Genomic DNA, 21,177 nt, shown 5'->3' on the forward strand with positions numbered 1-21,177 from the left:
AAAGTGATACGCGATTGTGCTAAACCATTCCTGCAGCCAGCTACATGGTGCTTGTATGTCAGATTGACGTATAAGAAATGAAATTATTAGGGGGATATGGGAAAGGAAACTTAGCAATGAAATCCGGGAGATACAGAGAATAAATGTCATGTCACATGTTTGAGTTTTACTCCATGGTAGATAAATTCAGGGCTACTCTGAATATAAAATATCCCAAGCTTATTTTATTTTACGTTGTTAAGTATGATAAGAAATGGCACGATAAGAACTTGATGCGTCTGGAAATAGCGAAGACATAATCGCACGTAGCCCTCCCTCCATCCTTTGTGAACTTTGCAGAGCTGCCCTTCCATACGTGTAGGAAATACTATGAGCCAGCAAACGGGGGCGGGGATTTGGGTCCTGGTTCTCCTTCCAAAGAGCCACGTGGCCTGGCATAAGTTGTCTGTGTGACCCTGGGCTACCTTTGTGTGTCTATGGGGATGACTGTCCTACCTTTGCTTTTGGAAGGGAGAGGTTATGGGGGACACAGAGATTGCCAGGTCCTCTGTGACACTATGGTGGGAGAAGGAGGGGGCATGGACAGGGTGTGAGGAGGTGAGCTTAACTCAGGGTTAAAGATCCACGATGTGCTGCCAGGATGAACTTCCGTGAAAACTGGAGTAATGGCAGGTAACTACACGCTACGCATGCGCGAATGCGTGTGTGCCTGTTGGGGAAGTCAGCATAAATGTTAAGGGTTTCTTATTGGAAAGCCTGTAAAGTCAGGGAACAGGGTGAGTTCAGGCTATTGGCAGATCTCAGATACGGATATTACGGGAGTCCGAGCGAGCAGGACGGAGAATACGGGAGCTTATAAATCGTGTGAAGGATTCCAGACTTAGTTCTCAGAGCAAAAAGGACTCAGTAGGTCTTAGGAAGGAGAATCACCTTGACTGCAGAATGCCCAGCCTCACTTTGTGGGAAATATGTTAACTGAGGGCAAGAGGGGAGGCCGGCTTTTGAGGCTGTAGAAATAACTCTGGCAGGGAGGTGATAACGGCCGACCCAGTGGCTGAGGGAATGAGGAGGAAGCTGAGAACTTGAAATATTAAATTGATCAAGGCAAACATTATAGTATCAGCCATTTCACCTGGATTAACCTATAGATTTAGCAGATGGGAGCGAAGGCTCTTCATATTTAACAAAGTAGAGTGCCTGTTGCAAAGAACACTAAGGAACGAGAGACTGAAAAGTCTCTTCAACTTTGTGACATTACACATCTCGGTATTTCTAAACAGTGTCCAGAAGGTGGTGGTGTTTTATTCGGTTTGTTAAAAACATAACCATTCAACTGAGTAAATTTGAAGATCTAATTGGCTTTATTAAATGATTCATGAATTGAGTAGCCTCCCATCTGGCAAGTTGAGAGATGCTTGGGGACTTAGGTGTGCCCAAGGAAGGTTTTCAAGGGAAGAAGGGCGGGGCAAGAAGCCATTAGCAAAAGGAAGGATTGTTTCAGGCAAGGTCACCTTCCCTTAAGGAGAAGGGGGGGGTCTTATCATGCAGATTAGCTCCTCTTCCCTGAGGTGGGGGTGGATGGAGACAGTCCTGGAGACCTCACTGGCGCTGATACTTTCTGAATGATTGGCGGAAAATTTCACTCCAAGAGGGGTTGAAACTGCATTCAGTCTTGCCACGCACTCATGGGGCTGGGGACTCCACCTTGGACTGTAGTTTTCTTTTTAAGCAATTTTTGAAAATCTTTTAGTTCCGTTGCAAGATCTCCATAAATTTCACCCATAATTAAAGAGACACCATTGAATTTAGACTTTCAGATGTAGACGTTTGCAAGGCAACTGATAGGTGGTATTGCGGCCACCAGAATGAATGAGAACGTGTCTCAGTGATTGGTCTGGAAAGGTCAGCTGTGGGGGGAATGGAAGTCAGCCCCGAGTTTTCAGGTGTGCGCGGCAGTCCCCTCACCCGGAGCCCGGGTCAGACCAGCCCGCTGATGCCAGGACAGAGTCCAAAAGTCAGAAGAAAATGATCCTTAGTTTCAGCTGTAATTAGGAGCTTTCCATCAAACGTCTCTCTTCCCTAGGGATGGGCCTGATCAGAACTCACCTCAGCTGGGAGTTTTCAGTGGGAATACGGCCCTGGAAACCGCGTATAGCTCCACCAACCAAGTCCTGCTCAAGTTCCACAGCGACTTTTCAAATGGAGGCTTCTTTGTTCTCAATTTTCACGGTCAGTGCATTTTCACCTTGTTGAGGCAGGTGGAGAATCGCATTTGGTTTTGCTGGTAGGGTTGACATAGGCCTCCTCTCCAGCTCAAGTTCCTTGATTGTGCCCAGCGAGAGCCTTAGGGGATTTTCTTGAGTTCCATGTCAGGGTTTCCTGTGATCCTCTTTTGCTTAATGGTATTTGATAATGTCACGTCTGGTTTATGGGAAGCTTGGATTCCTTCCAAGGTAAGTGGATTGCAAATGCAACTGATATGGAGACCCTTGAAAGACATTGAGTGCCTTTGTGGATTTCCTCATCCCTGTCTCCGGGGGGATCAAGGTAGCAAGTGTCATGTGATTACAGATGAGGCAAAAGCAGATCTAATGGTTTTGAAAATAAATAATTGGGAAAACAGCGTATCAGCACCTGACATCTCGTAAGGACTCTGTCCACGGAGGTCCTCAGATGTGAGGCAAGGGGAGACCTTATCAAATGTAAATATGGACCCGCCACCAGGCCATGGGTGAACCATCTCTGTGGCAGAATCCCAAGTATATGTGAAGTGATTTTATTTCAATGTCATAATTTTTAAAACTGTACACTTCTTTCCCTTTGACTTTATTATATCTTCTTTGGCACGAAATAATCCCATACGCATGTGAAGCTTGAGAATTTTATAAAGCGATGATTTAAACATATAGACATTGCAGTGTCCCAAGCATTAAAACAACATAAGAGGAATGCTTTTTGTAATATTTTTGTTTATTCAGCAAATGTAATTACAGTTAATTTTTTTCCCCATAAACCGTTTAGCATTTCAGCTCAAGAAATGCCAACCTCCCCCGGCCGTTCCACAGGCAGAAATGCTTACTGAGGATGAAGATTTTGAAATAGGTAATGTTTCCTTCACTAGGATACCATCAGCTCAGTCCAACTTTTTACACCAACTCCTGACTCGGATGAGTAAGCGAGCGAGTACTTGTCAGAAATATTCTAAAGCATTATTAGGGGCTTATCCATAGAGGTTATTAATCGAATAAATACGGCTTTCTTCCTTCATCTCTGTGTTGTTCGTTTTCTGAATTTGAATTTGGCTTTTTTCATTTTGAGCGCCTCCTGATTCTGCCCCCCTCCCCGACCCCACCGGCATTTTCTAGTTTGTATTTTTCTTTTGAGTCAAGTTTTCAGAGACAGGCTTACACAGATATTTGTGTTTGGTTAGAAAAGCATGTTCATCCATGAGAAGGACTTAATCATGTGCAGCTAAAATAATGATTAGTATAACATTGACCTTTCACTGACACTGGAATGTAATGGTGAATATATTTAATGATCGTATTTAGAAATTCTGCTTTATCATTCTATATTAATGGCCTGTTTCATTAAATAATCATCAGGTCACATTAGGAAACCAGCCGTGGCATATGTTTGTGGTATAATTACCATGACCCAGGATTTCTCTGTCTCAGTAACAAATACAACACCCTGTTCGCACACCATGTCTCAGACCACTGGTCAAACCACGTGCCCCAATTTCTGGTTACTCATAATGGCTCAGTTAATGGGAACATTGCACTAATTAGGGCAGGGTCACGGTTTAGCCCTCTCTGGATGCATTAAAGCCCTTCTATTCTACATTCTTAAATCCCAAGCGTCTAGTTCCTTTTTTTTTTTTTTTTAAATAGGATTACTATCAGTTAAGATAGCATTTTTGTGCGTCAAGAAGTGAAAATGCTACCATTTTATTCAACAAAAACTGAACCCAGGTGTTGGTTCGGAAGTGGTCTGCTCATTGACGTCATTTGCTAAGGGGTCATGTATTCCTTTAATACGTTCACACACCCTGTATGTCGCGGAAAGCTAAGCCCCAGGTCTGTTGTGCTGACTCTTGCAGGGGATTTTGTGAAGTACCAGTGCCACCCTGGGTACACGCTGGTAGGGACTGACACGCTGGCCTGCAGGCTCAGTTCCCAGCTGCAGTTTGAAGGCTCTCCCCCAACGTGTGAAGGTACGCACAGCTCAACACTGCCAATGTACTTGTCCACAGAGAACGATGCTGCTGGGAAAGGTCTACATTTGGGCTTTTGGTTCTTTTTGCATGACTCTGAATTTAATCTCTGAGTTAGGATCTCATTGCAATCAAAATTACCTGCTAACAGAAATACCTAATTACCTTTCTCTTTCAGCTATCTCTAAAAGACAGATCAAAGTCCTGTCAAACACAAAGTCTTTCCCAATAGTTCATCAGAAAATTTTCGAGCATTTGGCAATGTTGAAATAAGTTAAAAATAAGCATCTGAATAGCTATCACCGAGGGTCCACCATTAATATTTACCATGTATCCTTTGTCACATGTCTGTTTTCTTTTTATCCATCCATTAATGTATCTACTACTTTTGATGCATCTCAAGGCTAACTACAGGCATCGCCACACTTCCCTCTAAATACGTCAGCATGCATAAAATTATCTAGTGTTTACTGTATTTTGTGTAAAATTTACAAATGTTGAAATGTATGTTTGTTGCATACAATAAATGCACCCGTTTCATGTATTCACATGTCCTTAAAATACATAGACTGTAGGCAATAACAGACAGTATAATTAGATCACTTTTCAAAATATTTGAGGGCCTCCTGGGTGGCTCATTTGGTTAGGTGTCCAACTCGTGATCTGGGGTCAGGGTGCGATCTCATGGCTTCTGGGATCCAGCACCACGTCAGGCTCTGTGCTGACAGTGCGGAGCCTGCTTGGGGTTCCCTCCCCTCCCCCCCCAAAATAAATAAAAAACAAACTTCAAAATATTTGAAAGGCTCCACTCTCAAGTAGTATTGGGAGAAAAAAACACTGGAAAAAATATATAAATAAGTTGAAGGGTTTTCCAAATTAGAATAGTTTTTATTTTGTGACTTGAAACTCAACAGTAAACATTCAATTCATTGAAAGAATGGGACCTCCCCCCTTTCAAGGAATTTGAGCACTATCATTCGTTAGGGATGATGAAGCACTCAAAAGTTAAGAAGGGAACACCCAGCGCCCGAGTCCGGACTCCCATCAAGTGACCCGGGTGGATCATTAGTCCCTTTGACATCGTGTGCCAGGAGGATGGTCGGTCTGCCTTATTTATGGGATTGCGGTAAAGATGCGGAGAACATTACATTATTCCAGGTGTTACATGATGTTAGTTGCCGTGTAAGAAGCAACTTTCTTTGTACCGCGCTGGTATCGATTTTACAAGGGCTCACACCTGTGGTGTGGTTCTTGAGGAATGTGGTAGTAACTTCCTGCATTCTCCTTATGAATCAGGTAGAATCCTAGTCACCCGGGGAGAGGAAAACAATTTTCACCATCATCTGAGGAAGATCTGGAATGAAGTAGCTTTAAATAACCATGATACCTCAGATTAAGTCAAAGAAAAATTACTTCCAAATCGTGTCACTGAGAGAGCCAGTGGGTGTGGGCAGAGAGCAAACCCCTGTAAACACCCAGAGGACCCACCCAGTTGTGGGGGGTGCTGAAACTCTGCTTCACGGGTGCCTCCCTTAAAGTTGGGCCGCATGGGGTGCTGGGTCGGGAGACTGAGTCATTATTTTCTTGGAAAAAAATCAGTGTGTCGGTACCATGTTACGTCAGCAAAAACCATCAACAGTGGATTTTTTTCCCATTTTATATAAAAATTAATGGACGTGCATCGTGTGTTTTTAAGGCACATTTTAATTCCAACGAACAGAGCCATAAATTTCTCAACAGAGATGACTTTAAGCAAGGACGGTCTTAGTTGATTAGTGAAGAAAGGCATAAATATTTATTTAACACGCACTTCAAAAATAAGGGAAATTACTTTATTATGTTGGCTACCTCCAAGATTAACCTACTTTTTATTTAAATGAAATTAATTCATGACAGTCCAGGAACAGAGTAAATCAGGACAACATGAACACCATTCTCTAAATTACTTGGCTCTCGCACCTGTCTGCAGGGAGATTTCTGCTAACAAGACACATTCTCCCAGCTCGGGCCAGAGGGTCTCGCGCCCTAATCTGTAGCAATTACTACAGATGACAGTGTAGTTCTCTTCTCTTACAATTCAGGAGTAAATTTGTTTAAAACAGACTGAGAGTTAGCTTAGCTGCTGTTCCCTAAATCCTCATTATTAAAAAAATAAGTAAATAAATAAAGGAAATAGGGGCTCAGATGTCTTTTATCAAATACTTGATCACTGAATGATAATCTTCCTTCCAGCACTTTCTACCAGTTGGTTGGGCTCAAGGGGAGGGGGTGGGCAATCCCCCAATAAATTATTGATAGAAAATCGTGTTAGTTACAAGTCCTTCTTCTTCACATGTCATCATCCTTTTAGAAGTTCCACTTGGAAAATTATTACCACCTTTTGGGTGATTGATTCTTCCTTGGGAACGAACAGTGGGAGCAACTTGTTCCTTGAAAGGTAGCATCCTATGCAGATAAATTATACCCTGTTGGATACCAATCCTCGTTTAGAAAACACTACATGAGGATCTGGAATCTTTCCCAAGACCACCAGGCAATTCTCCCGTTCGTCCCGGACCCTGGCTGAACGTCCTACAGTTGAACTCAATTCTGATACTCTACTTGGAGACAGGGTCAGACCCCACAGGGTAAGGGCTTAGTCCCACAAGGCTGTCCCCACTCCCGAGGCCAGTCACAAACCCCAAGCCCGTGGTCCTACTGGAAGTCTGTGAAGGGGGCAGGAATTTCAGCCCACTCATCACTGGCTCTCTCTGCTGACCAGCCCCATACTGAGGCTACCAAGGGACCCACCCCAAGTCGCCTTATTGGCCTAGACTCAGGTGTAATCCAAAGGGGCTCGTCCTGACCAAGACATGCTCAACATGCACGAAGTGCCAAGGGTTTTGAAGGTCTGTGCCAGGAACCTGGGACAAAGACCAGATAAGTTTTACAACAGAGTCACGTTAAGGAAAGAGAAGCCCTTCAAAAACCGAAGAGGAGTAATAACCAAGGTCTGGAAACAAGAGAGGACGTGGGGTGTCCAGGAAAGAAGAGGAAAGGAGAATACTTTGCTCTTAGGATGTGTTGGGGAAGTGGCATTAAGTGTGCTGGAAACTACACATGGGGCCACATTTTAAAAGGCCTTCAGTATTGGGTGGCTTCAGCCTGTGGACAGTGCAAATCCATCCGTAGTTTTTAAAATATTCAATTACAAAGAAATCAGAAACCTATATTTTCAACAAACGCTAAAGACAACCAGCATCCTTGAGATAATGACCATTTGTTGGAAAGCTCGAGACCAGAACATGCCTGTCCAGGGCTCTGGGTCACAGCTTTCTCACTTGTTTATAGAGCTCTCTGTTTACAATTCTCTGAGACCTCCGGGTGCTTTTAAGAATTAGTTTTAATTATTTACAAAGCCTAATGCTTGACTGCGTTATTTTTGCTGAAGGCCTGCAAGATGCATTCAATAATATGCTTTGGTTTTAAGCCTCGCATTTTCTTTTTCTTCAAAAATAAGCTGAAGGAATAGCTTCTCGCCGAGGTGGGCTGGCTCAAAGCTCAGGGGACCTTCTCAGGGAGGCGCGCTCTTTTAGAGGCATCTTTGATGGGAACCTCAAACAGATGCTTCCCGTGGTGGGAGGGATCCCCGGGGGAGACGGTGGAGACGCGGGATGTGTGTAATGCGTGAATGCTGATCTAGAAATGAACAGCCAGGCCCTGGGAGAGCCCCTCCGTCTCCAAACTCCCCGCTGTGGGTGCGTGTAACTCCCAGCAAGGATGTAGAGCAAGGGACAGGAAGGAAGAGGCTCATATGAAAGAGCCAGAGAAACAAATGAATCAAAAACACGTTAACTCCCAGGGAGATATATTCAAGTGCATTTTAAAACAGTATGTATGTCTGGAAAAAAGAAAATGTTGAGTGTTGTAAGACAAAGGAAGCAAATAATTGCACCTATACTTTGATTGTGTCTTCTCTAAGAAACAGAAGCAGGATCTGAGAATGAAAGGAATGCAAATAGCTAAGCTAAAGATTCTGTTTCTGATTTGTCACCACTCACAGCTTTCAAACCCTGGAGGGCTGTCCTCTCACCAGGTGGATGTCAGCAACTTAGGGAGGATTGTCTGCTCCTAGACAATCTGCCGCCCAGTGTCGCCTACTGACCATAGCGGCGGGATAAAATCAGAGAGAGGAGATTTGGCCTAAACCTTTCTCCCGGGTCGTGCCACAGAAGGGAAGGTGCTGGAATGGCATCCTTCCTCAGGAAGAGGCAGGCAGGGGGTCAAACCCTTCCAGGCTTTGAAACACCTGCCCAGGTAGTGCTTCAGACTGAAGGAGAGGGTTTGCGTGTGTTCACTGATTATAACCCTTGAGAGTAGTTTCATTTGCCTCTAGCCCTGGCTCTCGCTGCAAAGTCAAGGCTGATCTGTGGAGACTCTGAACCTCCAAGCCCTGCACATTCTCACCCAGATACAAAGTCCGGTTTTTTAATGTGTTCTTTTAAAAAATGCCAATGTGTTCATTTTTGAAAGGGCATAATAGATTTTATGGGGTGATCTTACCACTATCACAGAAGAAATTACTTTTTAAATTAAATTGCTTTAGGCTGTTTTGGTTTGAATTATTTTTTATATAACTTACCATTAATTAACACTGCACATATTCTTAAAAGTCTACCTAAATACTTATTTATTAAAAAGGGTTCTTGGGCACCTGGGTGGCTCAGTCGGTTAAGCATCCGACTCTTGATTTTGGCTGAGGTCATGATCTCACCGTTCTTGAGTTCAAGCCCTGCATCAGGTTCTGTGCTGACAGCATGGAGCCTGCTTGGGCTTCTCTCTCTCTCTCTCTCTCTCTCAAAAATAAATAAACTTTAAAAAAGGGTTCTATGAAATGTTTCATCTTTGGTGATCTTATGCCTAAAATTTATAAATTTTATGGTACACAGAATATGAACACTAAGACAAATGAAAGATAAAAAAAGGAAAAGTTCCCTTTTATCAGACAGTTACTGGAATCAAAACATATTACATGTGATTTGCCTATCAGGTTGTGAAATGTCTTTATTTTGAAATGTGTGAATTAATAACATAAATTTGATTAATTAAAAGGAGATAATTCAAAAAATAAGACACATTCCCTCCAACAAAAGCTCTTTTTCATGAAGGAAAAGCTGATCATTTAACTTTTTAAAATTTTATAAGTAGTTTTGCTATTATCTCTGTTTACTTTTGAACCATGATCAATAGAGAAAAATTGTTTTCTCCATAATTGTATAAATAAACTATTTCTGGAAGATAATGAAATTATCATTGAAATAAATTACTGATTGTGATACTGGTGGTTTTCTTCTGTGTGTTCATACCTGTGCAGATCAGTTTTATTTTAATGACTCTGGAAGCAGTTGAATAAAGCAAAAAGGAAAGCGGGAGGGGAAAAAGTATGTCAGTGTGTCCACACTATCTTAATGATTCGTTCATAAAGATACATTGATAACCGATTCATTATGATAAATTCATCCTTTAGAAATCACTACTCGTACTCAACACTGTAACAACCCAAAGATCCAGTATGGCTTTCAGCCCAGAACTTTCTCATTCATCTCTTATCACAGTCCCAAGAAGTCAAATCACATGTGTAAAATTTACTATTCCTTTTTTGTTTGTTTGTTTATATTTGAGAGAGAGAGAGAGAGTGTGGGTCTGGGAGGGGCAGAGAGAGAGGGAGGCACAGACTCCGAAGCGGGCTCCAGGCTAGCAAAGAGCCCGTCGCGGAGCTCGAACTCACCAACTGGTGAGATGGTGACCTGAGCCGAAGTCAGCCACTTAACCGAATGACTCACCCAGGTGCCCCTAAAATTTACTATTCGAAATGAAATTAAAAGTATTAAATTATATTAAAGTATTATATTAAAAGGAAGAAATAAATAGTATCGTTTTCTGTTAACCGAAGATAATTGCACAACGTTTCTGCGATACTACATTGAAAAGGTGAGTTGGGAAAACATGAGATCCTAGGATCCCTGCCCCAGTCGAAGGTGTGTGGGCAATTCAGTCACAGAGCGAAAGGCACATGGTAGTTTCAACCACTCCTGTGTGGCCGCTTCTCACCTCACTCACACAGGTTAACAGGGCCAAGGGTGTGCTTCGCCATCGCTTCCAGAAAAAGAAAACTTTCAGGGTCCAGGTTTCTTTCAAGCGACCGCTTTATCAAAGTTGGCTGCCCTAGTTTCAGCGGCTTAATCTCTTTGATCTATCTATCTAATCACCTTGTATATCGGCGTATATATTACATACGTGTATATAATTCTCATTTAAATTATAGGTCGGTATAATTATCATAAATGATAATTACTCATTATTCAGTGGTTTTCTCCTGCTGTGTTTGTCTCTTGTATTAAATTTGGTCACAGCTCAGTAGGATAGCTCCACACCCCCTCCCCCGCTGCCACCATTGGCTTGTAAATATAGGGAGAGAAACTCTCCTATGGAAGTCGGCTTCATTTTGTTAAGGAAAATTTTTACTGGTGTTTTTCTCACTAGCGCAATGCCCAGCAAATGAAGTCCGGACAGAATCTTCTGGAGTCATCCTCAGCCCAGGTTACCCAGGCAACTATTTCAACTCCCAGACGTGCTCATGGAGTATTAAAGTGGAACCAAACTATAACATCACCATCTTTGTGGATACATTTCAAAGTGAAAAGCAGTTTGATGCACTGGAGGTGTTCGATGGTAAGTTTCTTGTTTCCTTTCTTTTCTTTTTTATATCAGTAATCTCTCTTAGTGTAATAAAAACACCATTATCATGTTGTTGTTACACAGGACTTTAGTATATCTTTGGGTTAAATTATCTCTCCCCCAAACGAAAATGAATTGTTCTTGCACTTGTATGGTCTCAGAGATCAATTGTGGAACATGAAAATATTTTTGTTAATGTTTCAACTTTTAAGCAATTAATGTGCTACTGATGCACTCTGAAAATGTCCTGAATGAACTTGAGCCATTATTTAATTCTTTAACGTAGAGATTTACAGTAGATGACCCCAAGCAACTCTCTCCTTTTCCCTAAGTATTCTATGGATTCAGAAGATATTTTAGGAAATTTAAAAGAGCTAAAGTTACATTAATCCATTTAAATGATTATTTTACTAAAAACATATAAAACTAATGGCTTACAGATATTTCTAGATGTACCATCTTTAAAAAAATAGTACAATACACTTAACAAATGTTAATACTGTTTTCAACTCTAGTCTCATACGTTTTTACACAATTCTAATAAACTTATTAATAGAACAAGGCCATGCTTAGAAGTAGTATGTGGTTGAATTGTCAGTTTGAAATGGAACTGATGTTAATATTTTTCTTTGCATAGAAGTATTATCATAGCCCATAAAATTAGACCAAGGTACAAATACGGCTGTCCATAAAAACAGGGCTTTGACATGTTTTGATGGACTTGTCATGTGTCCAGTAAAATAACAATCAACTCAATAAAAAAAAATTACTGTAATTGATTCCGTGTGTGTCCCTATGCCTTTAACTTCCTTGATGAATCTTAACAGTCAGGTTGTTCATATGGACAGACACCACAAGTATCAACTTCTGTATTCCTAAAATGGTGAGCTACTAATTGGAAATTAAACTCATCCTTATGTGCATGGAAACAGAGGACTGCGGAGCACAATTTCTTTCACTTTCAGAGGCTTTTTTCTAGGTGTATATTAAAATAGACAGGCACTGCTGAAGGCTTCTTCTGTAGTCTTTAGGATGGAAAGAAGTAATTTATTAGCCAGGTACAAAACTGATGTCAATAAGGAGCCAGGTAAACTCGATTCTGAGGCCAATTAGATGAGAGACAAAACTAGAGTAGGTGAGCACCCACTCCAGGGGCTGTGTGTGTGTGTGTGTGTGTGTACGTGTACATATTCCCCAACCCAGGAGCTGTGTGTGTGTGTGTGTGTCTGCGCGCACATGTGTGTGTACATATTTCCCACTCCAGGAGCTGTGTGTGTGTGTGTGTGCATGTGTACATATTCCCCACTCCAGGGGTTTTGTGTGTGTGTGTGTGTGTGTGTGTGTGTGTACATATTTCCCACTCCAGAGGCTGTAACTGTGTGTGTGTGTGTGTGTGTGTGTGTGTGTGTGTGTGTGTGTACACATATTCCCCACTCCAGGGGCTGTGTGTGTTTGTGTACATATTCCAATCCATTGCTGGATGTAACTAATATCCTGACATAATTACCTTACATGTGTCCGTGTTCCCTTGTCTCACTGTCGTTGGATTGGAATTTAGCTGACGGTGCTTCTTCCGCTTCCAACCACAGCAACAACCTCATTACCGGTATCTGTGCCTAGGTGCTTACAGTTTGATCTCCCAAAAATAGGGATGAAGCACACCCATTACCACAAAGTAGATAATAGAGATAATATCAAAGCTGCTGCTGACAGAATTATCCGAGAACCGTGGTTAGGTTTGTTCTAGTCTCAAACATTTGACTATAAGATGAAAGGAGACAGTTTTATATGAAGATTTTATTAAGTGTTGACCTTTTTGTTGCATTGAATGTCATAGTTAGTGCATCTCTCTGTATCTCTATTTGCCTCTCTCTTTCTTCTGTAAGATAGTGGCTCTTTTATGGCTCATGAGTTGTGAAAAATATGCTGAATATATTGATTTTAAGCTTCATTATCCCAGGAGCATATTACTTTCTGTGGCTCCAATAATGGATATTCCTCAATTAAAGAAATAAATAAAAAGATTTAATCATTGTAGAACTCAACTGAGAAAGGTGTCAACATGAAGATTGGGGTGTTCACTGGTAAAACACTTCATCGTTTCCATGTTGGTGACGGAAACTGCTGCTCTCCCTTGTGGCTCTGTGTTCTTCTCCACGTGCTGATTGTGGAGGTGACTTTTTAAAGAAGACTCCTTGAGAAAGCTTGTTACATGTTAGGAAGGAAGAACCGATAGAAAATGAGGAAGAATGAGATGTTGGATTAAGAATACCTGAAACTTGACTTGAGTTCTGTCATTCAAAGTGACATGTTAAAATTTCATGAATTTCCTAGTGTTATTTTATTTTAGAATATGTATTATCCCTTTAAACAGCAACAACAAAAAGCCAGCACCCAAACCCATTACAGTCTTCTTTAATTTTAAAATACAGTCATCCTTTTATGGGACATCTTCCAGGAAACTGAGAAGGAGCATTTTATCTGATCTGACTTTGCTCTAGTGACACTGAACACTGCCCTGATCATCTCTAATGTGCTAGGTTTTTCTACTTGATGACTAAGGCTGTCATCACAAAGTACCACAGATGGGGGGCTTAAGCAGCAGAAATGTATTGTCTCCTGGTCCTGGAGGTGAGAGGTGTGGGATCCAGGTGGGGGCGCTCCTGGTTTCTCCTGTGCGTCTCTTCTTGGCGTATAGCCTCTGTCTCTCCCTGGGTCCTCACCTGGTCGTCCCGTGCCTGTCTGTGTCCCCATGTCCTCTTTGGACTTCAATAAGATTAGATTAGGGCTCATTCCAGTGTCCTTCCTGAACTTTAAAGTTCTCTCTTTAAAGTCATTATCTCCAAACACAGTCACCTTCTGAGGTACTGGCAGGTAGGACTTCAACATATACATTGGGGTAACACAATTCAGTTCATAACAGGTTTTTTTTTCTTCTTAATAATTTTAACTGCTCTGATTGGCAGTTACACAAGAAGTGAAGTTGTAGGTTCTCAGTCCCTTTGCACGAATAAAGATGCTGCATAAATCTCAAAGCGAACCATGTAACCTGATGAGATGGGGACTACATCTAGCAGCGAGGGCCACATTCTCCCACTCGTACGTAGTGAGCTTCCTGGGAATGGGCCGCGCAATGTAGAAGAGCCAGAGATGTCAGACTACGAGGGGGTGTTGAGTTCACCAGCAGGGATTGTTGTAGATGACTCCCCGGAAGTGGGAATACAGCTTCTGTATCCAAGAGAGCAGTTCGTCTAAGGAAGTATCGTGGCGGCAGGGCTAACGGTGGTTGACAATGTACCGCACTTGTTTCTGTTTTTCTTAATTTAATTAATTGTTTCAAACCTGCATCCAAGTTAGTGAGCATATAGTGCAACAATGATTTCAGGAGTAGATTCCTTAGTGCCCCTTACCCATGTAGCCCATCGCCCCTTCCCACAGCCTCTCCAGCAACCCTCTGTTTGCTCTCCGTATTTAAGAGTCTCTTATCTTTTGTCCCCCTCCCTGTTTCTATATATTTTTGCTTCCCTTCTGTTATGTTCATCTGTTCTGTGTCTTAAAGTTCTCATATGAGTGAAGTCATGTGATATTTGTCTTTCTTTGACTCATTTTGCTTAGCATAATACCCTCCGGTTCCATCCATGTAGTTGCAAATGGCAAGATTTCATTCTTTTTGATTGCCGAGTAATACTCCATTGTATATAATATACATATATATGTATATATAATGATATATGTATATACATATCTATATCACATCGTTCTTTTATTTTTAATTTTTAAAAATTTACATCCAAATTAGTTAGCATATAGTGCAAACAATGATTTCAGGAGTAGATTCCTTAGTGTCTCTTACCCATTTAGCCCATCCCCCCTCCCACAACCCCTCCAGTAACCCTCTGTTTGTTCTCTGTATTTATGAGTCTCTCATGTTTTGTCCCCCTCCCTGTTTTTATATTATTTTTGCTTCCCTTCCCTTATGTTCACCTGTTCTGTATATTAAAGTCCTCATATGAGTGAAATCATATGATAGTTATTTTTCTCTAATTTCTCTTAGCATAATATCCTCTAGTTCCATCCACATAGTTGCAAATGGCAAGATTTCATTCTTTTTGATTCCTGAATAATACTCCATTGTATATGTATACCATCTCTTCTTTATCCATTCATCCCTTGATGGACATTTGGGCTCTCTCCATACTTTGGCTGTTGTTGATAGCACTGCTATAAACATTGGGGTGCATGTGCCCCTTCGAAACAGCCCACCTGGATCCCTTGGATAAATACCTAGTTGCACTTGTTTCTATTAACTATGTGTTAGATAGTAAGTTTGTTTCTTGAATATTTAAAAATTTCAAATGTGTGGGGCGCCTGGGTGGCTCAGTCGGTTGAGTTTCCAGCTTTGGCTCAGGTCACGATCTTGCAGTTCGTGAGTTCAAGCCCCGCGGCGGGCTCTGAGCTGACAGCTCGAAGCCTGGAGCCTGCTTCAGATTCTGTGTGTCCTTCTCTCTCTTCCCCTTCCCCACTCATGCTCTGTCTCTCTCTGTCTCTCAAAAATGAATAAATGTTAAAAAAAATTTAATTGTTTCAAATGTACAAGAAGGTGAAAAAATACACATATGGACTCATTTCTTAATGTAATTAATTTTAGGATTTTGTCAAAGTTACCTTAGGCTCTGGTTTTTTAAAGAGGCAATGAGTACGAAGAAATTTAGGGCAGAAGACATGAATAGACACTTCTCTAAGAAGACATCCAGATGGCCAACAGACACATGAAAAGATGCTCAGCGTCACTCCTCATCAGAGAAATACAAATCAAAACCACACTGACATACCACCTCACACCGGTCAGAGTGGCTGAAATGAACAAATCGGGAGACTACAAATGCTGGAGAGGATGTGGAGATACGGGAACCCTCTTGCACTGTTGGTGGGAATGCACACTGGTGCAGCCGCTCTGGAAAACAGTGTGGAGGTTCCTCAAAAAATTAAAAATAGATCTACCCTATGACCCAGCTAGCACTGCTAGGAATTTACCCAAGGGATACAGGAGTGCTGATGCACAGGGGCACTGGTACCCCAATGTTTATAGCAGCACTCTCAACAATAGCCAAATTGTGGAAAAAGCCCAAATGTCCATCAACTGATGAATGAATAAAGAAGATGTGGTTTATATACACAAGGCAATACTACATGGCTATAAGAAAGAATGAAATATGGCCTTTTGTAGCAACGTGGATGGAACTGGAGAGTGTTAACGCTAAGTGAAATAAGTCAGGCAGAGAAAGACAGGTACCATATTTTTTCACTCCTATGTGGATCCTGAGAAACTTAACAGAAGACCATGGGGGAGGGGACGGAGGAAAAATAGTTACAGAGAGGGAGGGAGGCAAACCATAAGAGACTCTTAAGGACTGAGAACAAACTGAGGGTTGATGGGGGTGGGGGAGAGGGGAAAGTGGGTGATGGGCATTGAGTAGGGCACCTGTTGGGATGAGCACTGGGTGCTGTATGGAAACCAATTTGACAATAAATTATATTTAAAAAAAAAAAAGGAATTTAGGGGCCCCGCCCATATCCAATACCACATGTACCTCTCCTAGCATGAAACGGTATTGTAAAGCGGGGACATGCTTGTCCATGTTTTATGGTTAATGCTCTATCTCTGTCTGTCCATTTTTGGTCTGTCTGTCTCTCTATCTCTCTGTCATCTAACTATGTATCTCTATCTATATCATCTCCTATCTCTCTACAGGCACACGTACTTTATCTTCGGTCCACTTTGGAATTTTTACACAATTGCTATCATATTTATCTGCAAATAGATTTCTTTAGTCATCAGTATGCTGTTTAAAGAATCATCTATGCTGATCCATGTTATCTAGTTTATTAATTTCAAATGTGTATAGAATTCCTTTCCATGGCACTTTAAATTCTTTTCTAAAATTCCAAAGTATTAGTTAGGATGTAGGTTTCCCCATACAGAACAATACCAGAACAGAGGTTTGGCTATGGAAATAATACTCGCGCACAGGTGCTGAAGTTTATAGAAATATAAGTAAATCCTCAGTTTTCCTGGATGTTACCAAATTATTCTCCAAAGTGATTCTACTTCTACATCATTGCATGAAAGTTTCTATTTCCCTGTACACTTACCATACTGTCAATACAAATGATGATAAAAATTACTTTTATTTCAGCCATTCCTGCTTTATAGGCAAGGTTCATATGATCTATGTGTTACGTGTTAAAAATGTGCAAGTATTTTGATTGGCTCTTGCTTTTTGTTTTTTAATCAAGGAATATATTTGCTGCTTTATTAATTTGGAACTCTGTGTTTGGGAAATAAATAGCTGTATATTGTACATTTGGACCCATAAATTTAGTAAAAAAGCTAAAGGTAGTCTGCATTTTGTAGGTGCTAGCTCGTACCTGAACTGTTTTTTGTCTTTCTGTTTCATTTAGGTTCTTCTGGTCAAAGTCCTCTGTTAGTGGTCTTAAGTGGGAACCACACTGAACAATCCAATTTTACAAGCAGGAGTAATCAGTTATATCTCCGCTGGTCCACCGATCATGCAACCAGTAAGAAAGGATTCAAGATTCGATATACAGGTTAGTAAGTGAGGTTTAGTTTAGCAGAAAGGTGTTTTTAATACAAGTGATCTGCATTAGTTAAAAAAAAGTAATGTAGAGATTTGTAATGTAAACCTAATCCCCAAAGATGAACGATTAACTCCCATAGAAACAATATGATGGGAAACCGCTCTGAGAGAGACAGGTCTCTAAACTACAGTCGGGAAAACAAACCATTTATTGATTAATATTGTTTTTATATTTTTATTTATTTTTAAGAGGGGGGAGGGGAAGAGAGTCAGGGAGACAGAGGATCCGAAGCAGGCTCTGTGCTGACAGCAGAGAGACTGATGCGGGGCTCAAACTCATGAACCATGAGATCGTGACCTGAGCCCAAACCAGGCATGTAACCGAATAAGCCACACAGGCACTGCTTGTTGAGTAATATTTTAAAAATTATTGCTAAAATCATAAAACCTTGAATTGAATTAGGGAAAGCAAAGGCATTTCCTCTAAAAGATAAAGTAACATAATATAAGTAGGGTTAAATGCTAAGGAAACAAACAGGAAGAGATATTCATATTGCTACTAGTTTTATAAGTGGTAATAATCTCTTAATAACATGTCTTTTTATTGATTATCTATCTGTATATCTCTATATACTTGGAGACTCTATTCACATATATATATACATATGTATATGAACACTTACAAAATTAATACATTTTTGCATATATATTTATTTGTCAACATTTAAATCATTTTGTCCTTTACCCATGTATTTTAATTATTCTCTGCCTATGTTTTTCATATTAAGTCAGTCAATATATTTATGTCCTACATAAATATATTTATGTCCTACTAAATATAATTATGTCCTACTAAATCCTGCATACATTTGTAATATGACCTAATACCTAATGTTTATACTGTCCTACCGAAGCAGTAGACAGACAATTTAAATTCCTCATATATTTTAATTACTAAGAAAAAAGTATACACTTTTTTCAGTATCTCACTCCACCATATCCCATGGTGATAAGTGAGGTGCATTTCCCTAAGGAAGAAGCCTGTTAGACGCTTTCAATTGAGCGATGATTCACCAGAAGATTACTGATTCCTATGTTGGTATTTTACATGGTCAGTGCTGAGAAACCTCCTGAAGGGGGAACAGCAAAAAGTCATAGTAGTTTGGTTTTTTTTAAGTCTGTTTATTTTGAGAGAAGGAGAGCAGGGAAGCCAGGGAGAGGCAGAAAGAGAGAGAGACAGACAGAGAATCCCAAGCAGGCTCCACACTGTCAGCACGGAGCCCAATGTGGGGCTTGAGCTCATAAACCATGAGATTATGACCTGAGAGCTGAAGTCAAGAGTTGGGCACTTAACCAACTGAGCCACCCAGGTGCCCCCAAAAGTCTTAGTAGTGTTTAAGATTTCAGCTCTTTTGTTGGGAGATATGAAATCGTAAAAAAGTATCAAGATTTGAAAAGGCTCTTGATGTGCAGACAGTGGGCCTGAAAGTCTTTCTCTTCCTTTATGAAGTTTAATAAAACGCACCCAGACCTCCGTTTCTCCCCCTTTCTCTCCAAGTAGTTACTCAAAATGCTTATTAACAAAGAGCTCGGAGCGCCTGGGTGGCTCAGTCGGTTGAGTGCCGACTTCGGCTCAGGTCACGATCTCGCGGTCTGTGAGTTCGAGCCCCGCATTGGGCCCCTGTGCTGACAGCTCAGAGCCCGGAGCCTATTTCAGATTCTGTGTCTCCCTCTCTCTGACCCTCCCCCATTCATGCTCTGTCTCTCTCTGTCTCAAAAATAAATAAACGTTGTAAAAAAAAATTTTTTTTTTAAAAACAAACAAAAAAAGCTCACCGTTGAAATTGCTTCCACTGGAATGAGTTACGAGAGTATTAGGGCACTGACAGGATTTGTGCTCGTCATGTTCCTTGTTTTGAAAACTAAACACTGAGCCCTTTAGAATTGCCTGAATGTATTTCCAATGTGCAAAAATGGACAGTGCAGGGGAGATCATAGTGAACATCACCTGTCTTCTATCTCTGGCAGATTGCTTAGTAGCATGGTGATAGGACTGTACCTTGAATTCTGTCTTTCAAAGGATATTTTAGTTCATTATTGAGCCATAAGTTCTCTGTTAAACTGTGTTGGGGGAGTAGGCAAATGGAGAATTTCAGAGAAGGCTGTAAATTTTTTGTTTCGTCAGTGGGTATGTCATCTGACAGATGATTTTCACAGATTTTCACAGATTTGGTGATTGAGTTACTTCTGCTAGGGGTTCATCACCGGTGGTTCTAGAGCAGTGATCGCATAAGCGTTTCTCTGAAATACAGCAGCATGGGCCGGGGAGCGCCAGCCTGTAATAGGACCACACGTCGTATCTTGAGCCTCCGTCTGTCTCACACATGTGACGTATTGGTCATCCGGACACAGGAGCAGTATAAGTGATCACCACAGTTTGAAACTGAAAGTAAAAAGGACAAAGCAAGTGCTGTGCGAGGTGGCTCTAGTCAGTGCAGCAAGGTGTGCTGGGCCTTCCGTACCAAAGGAAGCATGTGAGCGTCTGTGTTGGGATAAAGATGCACACTGGGTGCTCATGTACCCAGAAGCCCCAGATATCTAACTTGCCGTCCTCTCCCATAGTGGATGCCTCCCCAATTTTCCAACAGAGTTTGGTGATTCTATATCCAGGAATCAAACAGGCAGGGCCTCATGCCCAAATCTTTCCCTTTTCGGTGCTCTACACCCCCCGCCCACTGCCCCAGGGCCCCTGCATATCTTGTTCTAGGTGAGTGAGGAAAGGAGGTATTTTGAGAGTCTGGCAATAGAAAAAAACATAGTAAAGAGAAGAGAAGATGGACAGTTTTCAGACTCTACGGAGTTAGACAATCTTGCTCATTATATCCCTTAACAGAATGAACTGTGACAAAAATCACAGGTAATATGCAGTGAATTCTGAGGTCTCCCTGTCCCTTCAGGGACATTTCAGATGTTATCTCATCTCTACCGTTGGAACAGGGTTTTACAGTCTGCTCCTTCTTCCTATAAATTATCTTTTTGTTTCGTTTTGTTTTGTTTTGTTTTTGCAGCTGAAGGCCAGGGTGCCTTATTCCTTTTCTAAAATAAACATCTCTGTTGATTCAAAACTTACAAAATTTAGTGTAGAAGGAGGACATGGAAAATGGCATGGCAAATAGGGCAGTGAATCACAAGTTTCTCACAATAGTTAGTGAATTTTAACTTAATAAAAAAGAGTCCATTAAAAAAAATGGAATGGTATTTCAGACGATCATCCAGCTGAGAATATTCTCTGAGGATGCTTCTCACAGGATCATGGTTGGACACATAGACATTGCTTCTGGGCAACGCTATGATATAAAACCTTCAAAAAGTTGCTTCTGAATTTATTTCCAGGGAAAGGTTCAACATTAAGCATTCAGACCTGTATGTGTGTTCTTTATGGAACCCCCACGGGGAAGGAGGACATTTAAACCTCTTCTTTCAAAAGGAAACACATTTCCAGAACTTCACTACTTTCTTTATTTTATTGTTTTAATTTATCTGAAGGGACTTAGTAGGATTATACGCTGAAACAAAACTGGTCTTGTAAGAATAGGAATACATTCTTTCTCTAAATGAATAAATAAGATGTCAGTCTTCAGCCTT

At 41.1% G+C, this 21,177-nt stretch overlaps 1 protein-coding gene across 1 annotated transcript in view; it reads left to right on the forward strand.

Moving 5' to 3' along the window:
* Positions 1-21,177, forward strand: part of CSMD1 (CUB and Sushi multiple domains 1) — a 1,037,384-nt gene that overhangs the window by 883,377 nt on the left and 132,830 nt on the right. The window contains exons 42-45 of the mRNA XM_049630105.1: positions 2,084-2,229; positions 3,022-3,102; positions 4,103-4,216; positions 17,396-17,542. Coding sequence (XP_049486062.1) covers positions 2,084-2,229; positions 3,022-3,102; positions 4,103-4,216; positions 17,396-17,542 — 488 coding nt within the window. The remainder of the gene's footprint in view (positions 1-2,083; positions 2,230-3,021; positions 3,103-4,102; positions 4,217-17,395; positions 17,543-21,177) is intronic.

This window comes from Panthera uncia, chromosome B1 (genome assembly GCF_023721935.1).
Source record: "Panthera uncia isolate 11264 chromosome B1, Puncia_PCG_1.0, whole genome shotgun sequence".
Taxonomy (NCBI): Eukaryota; Metazoa; Chordata; class Mammalia; order Carnivora; family Felidae; genus Panthera; species Panthera uncia.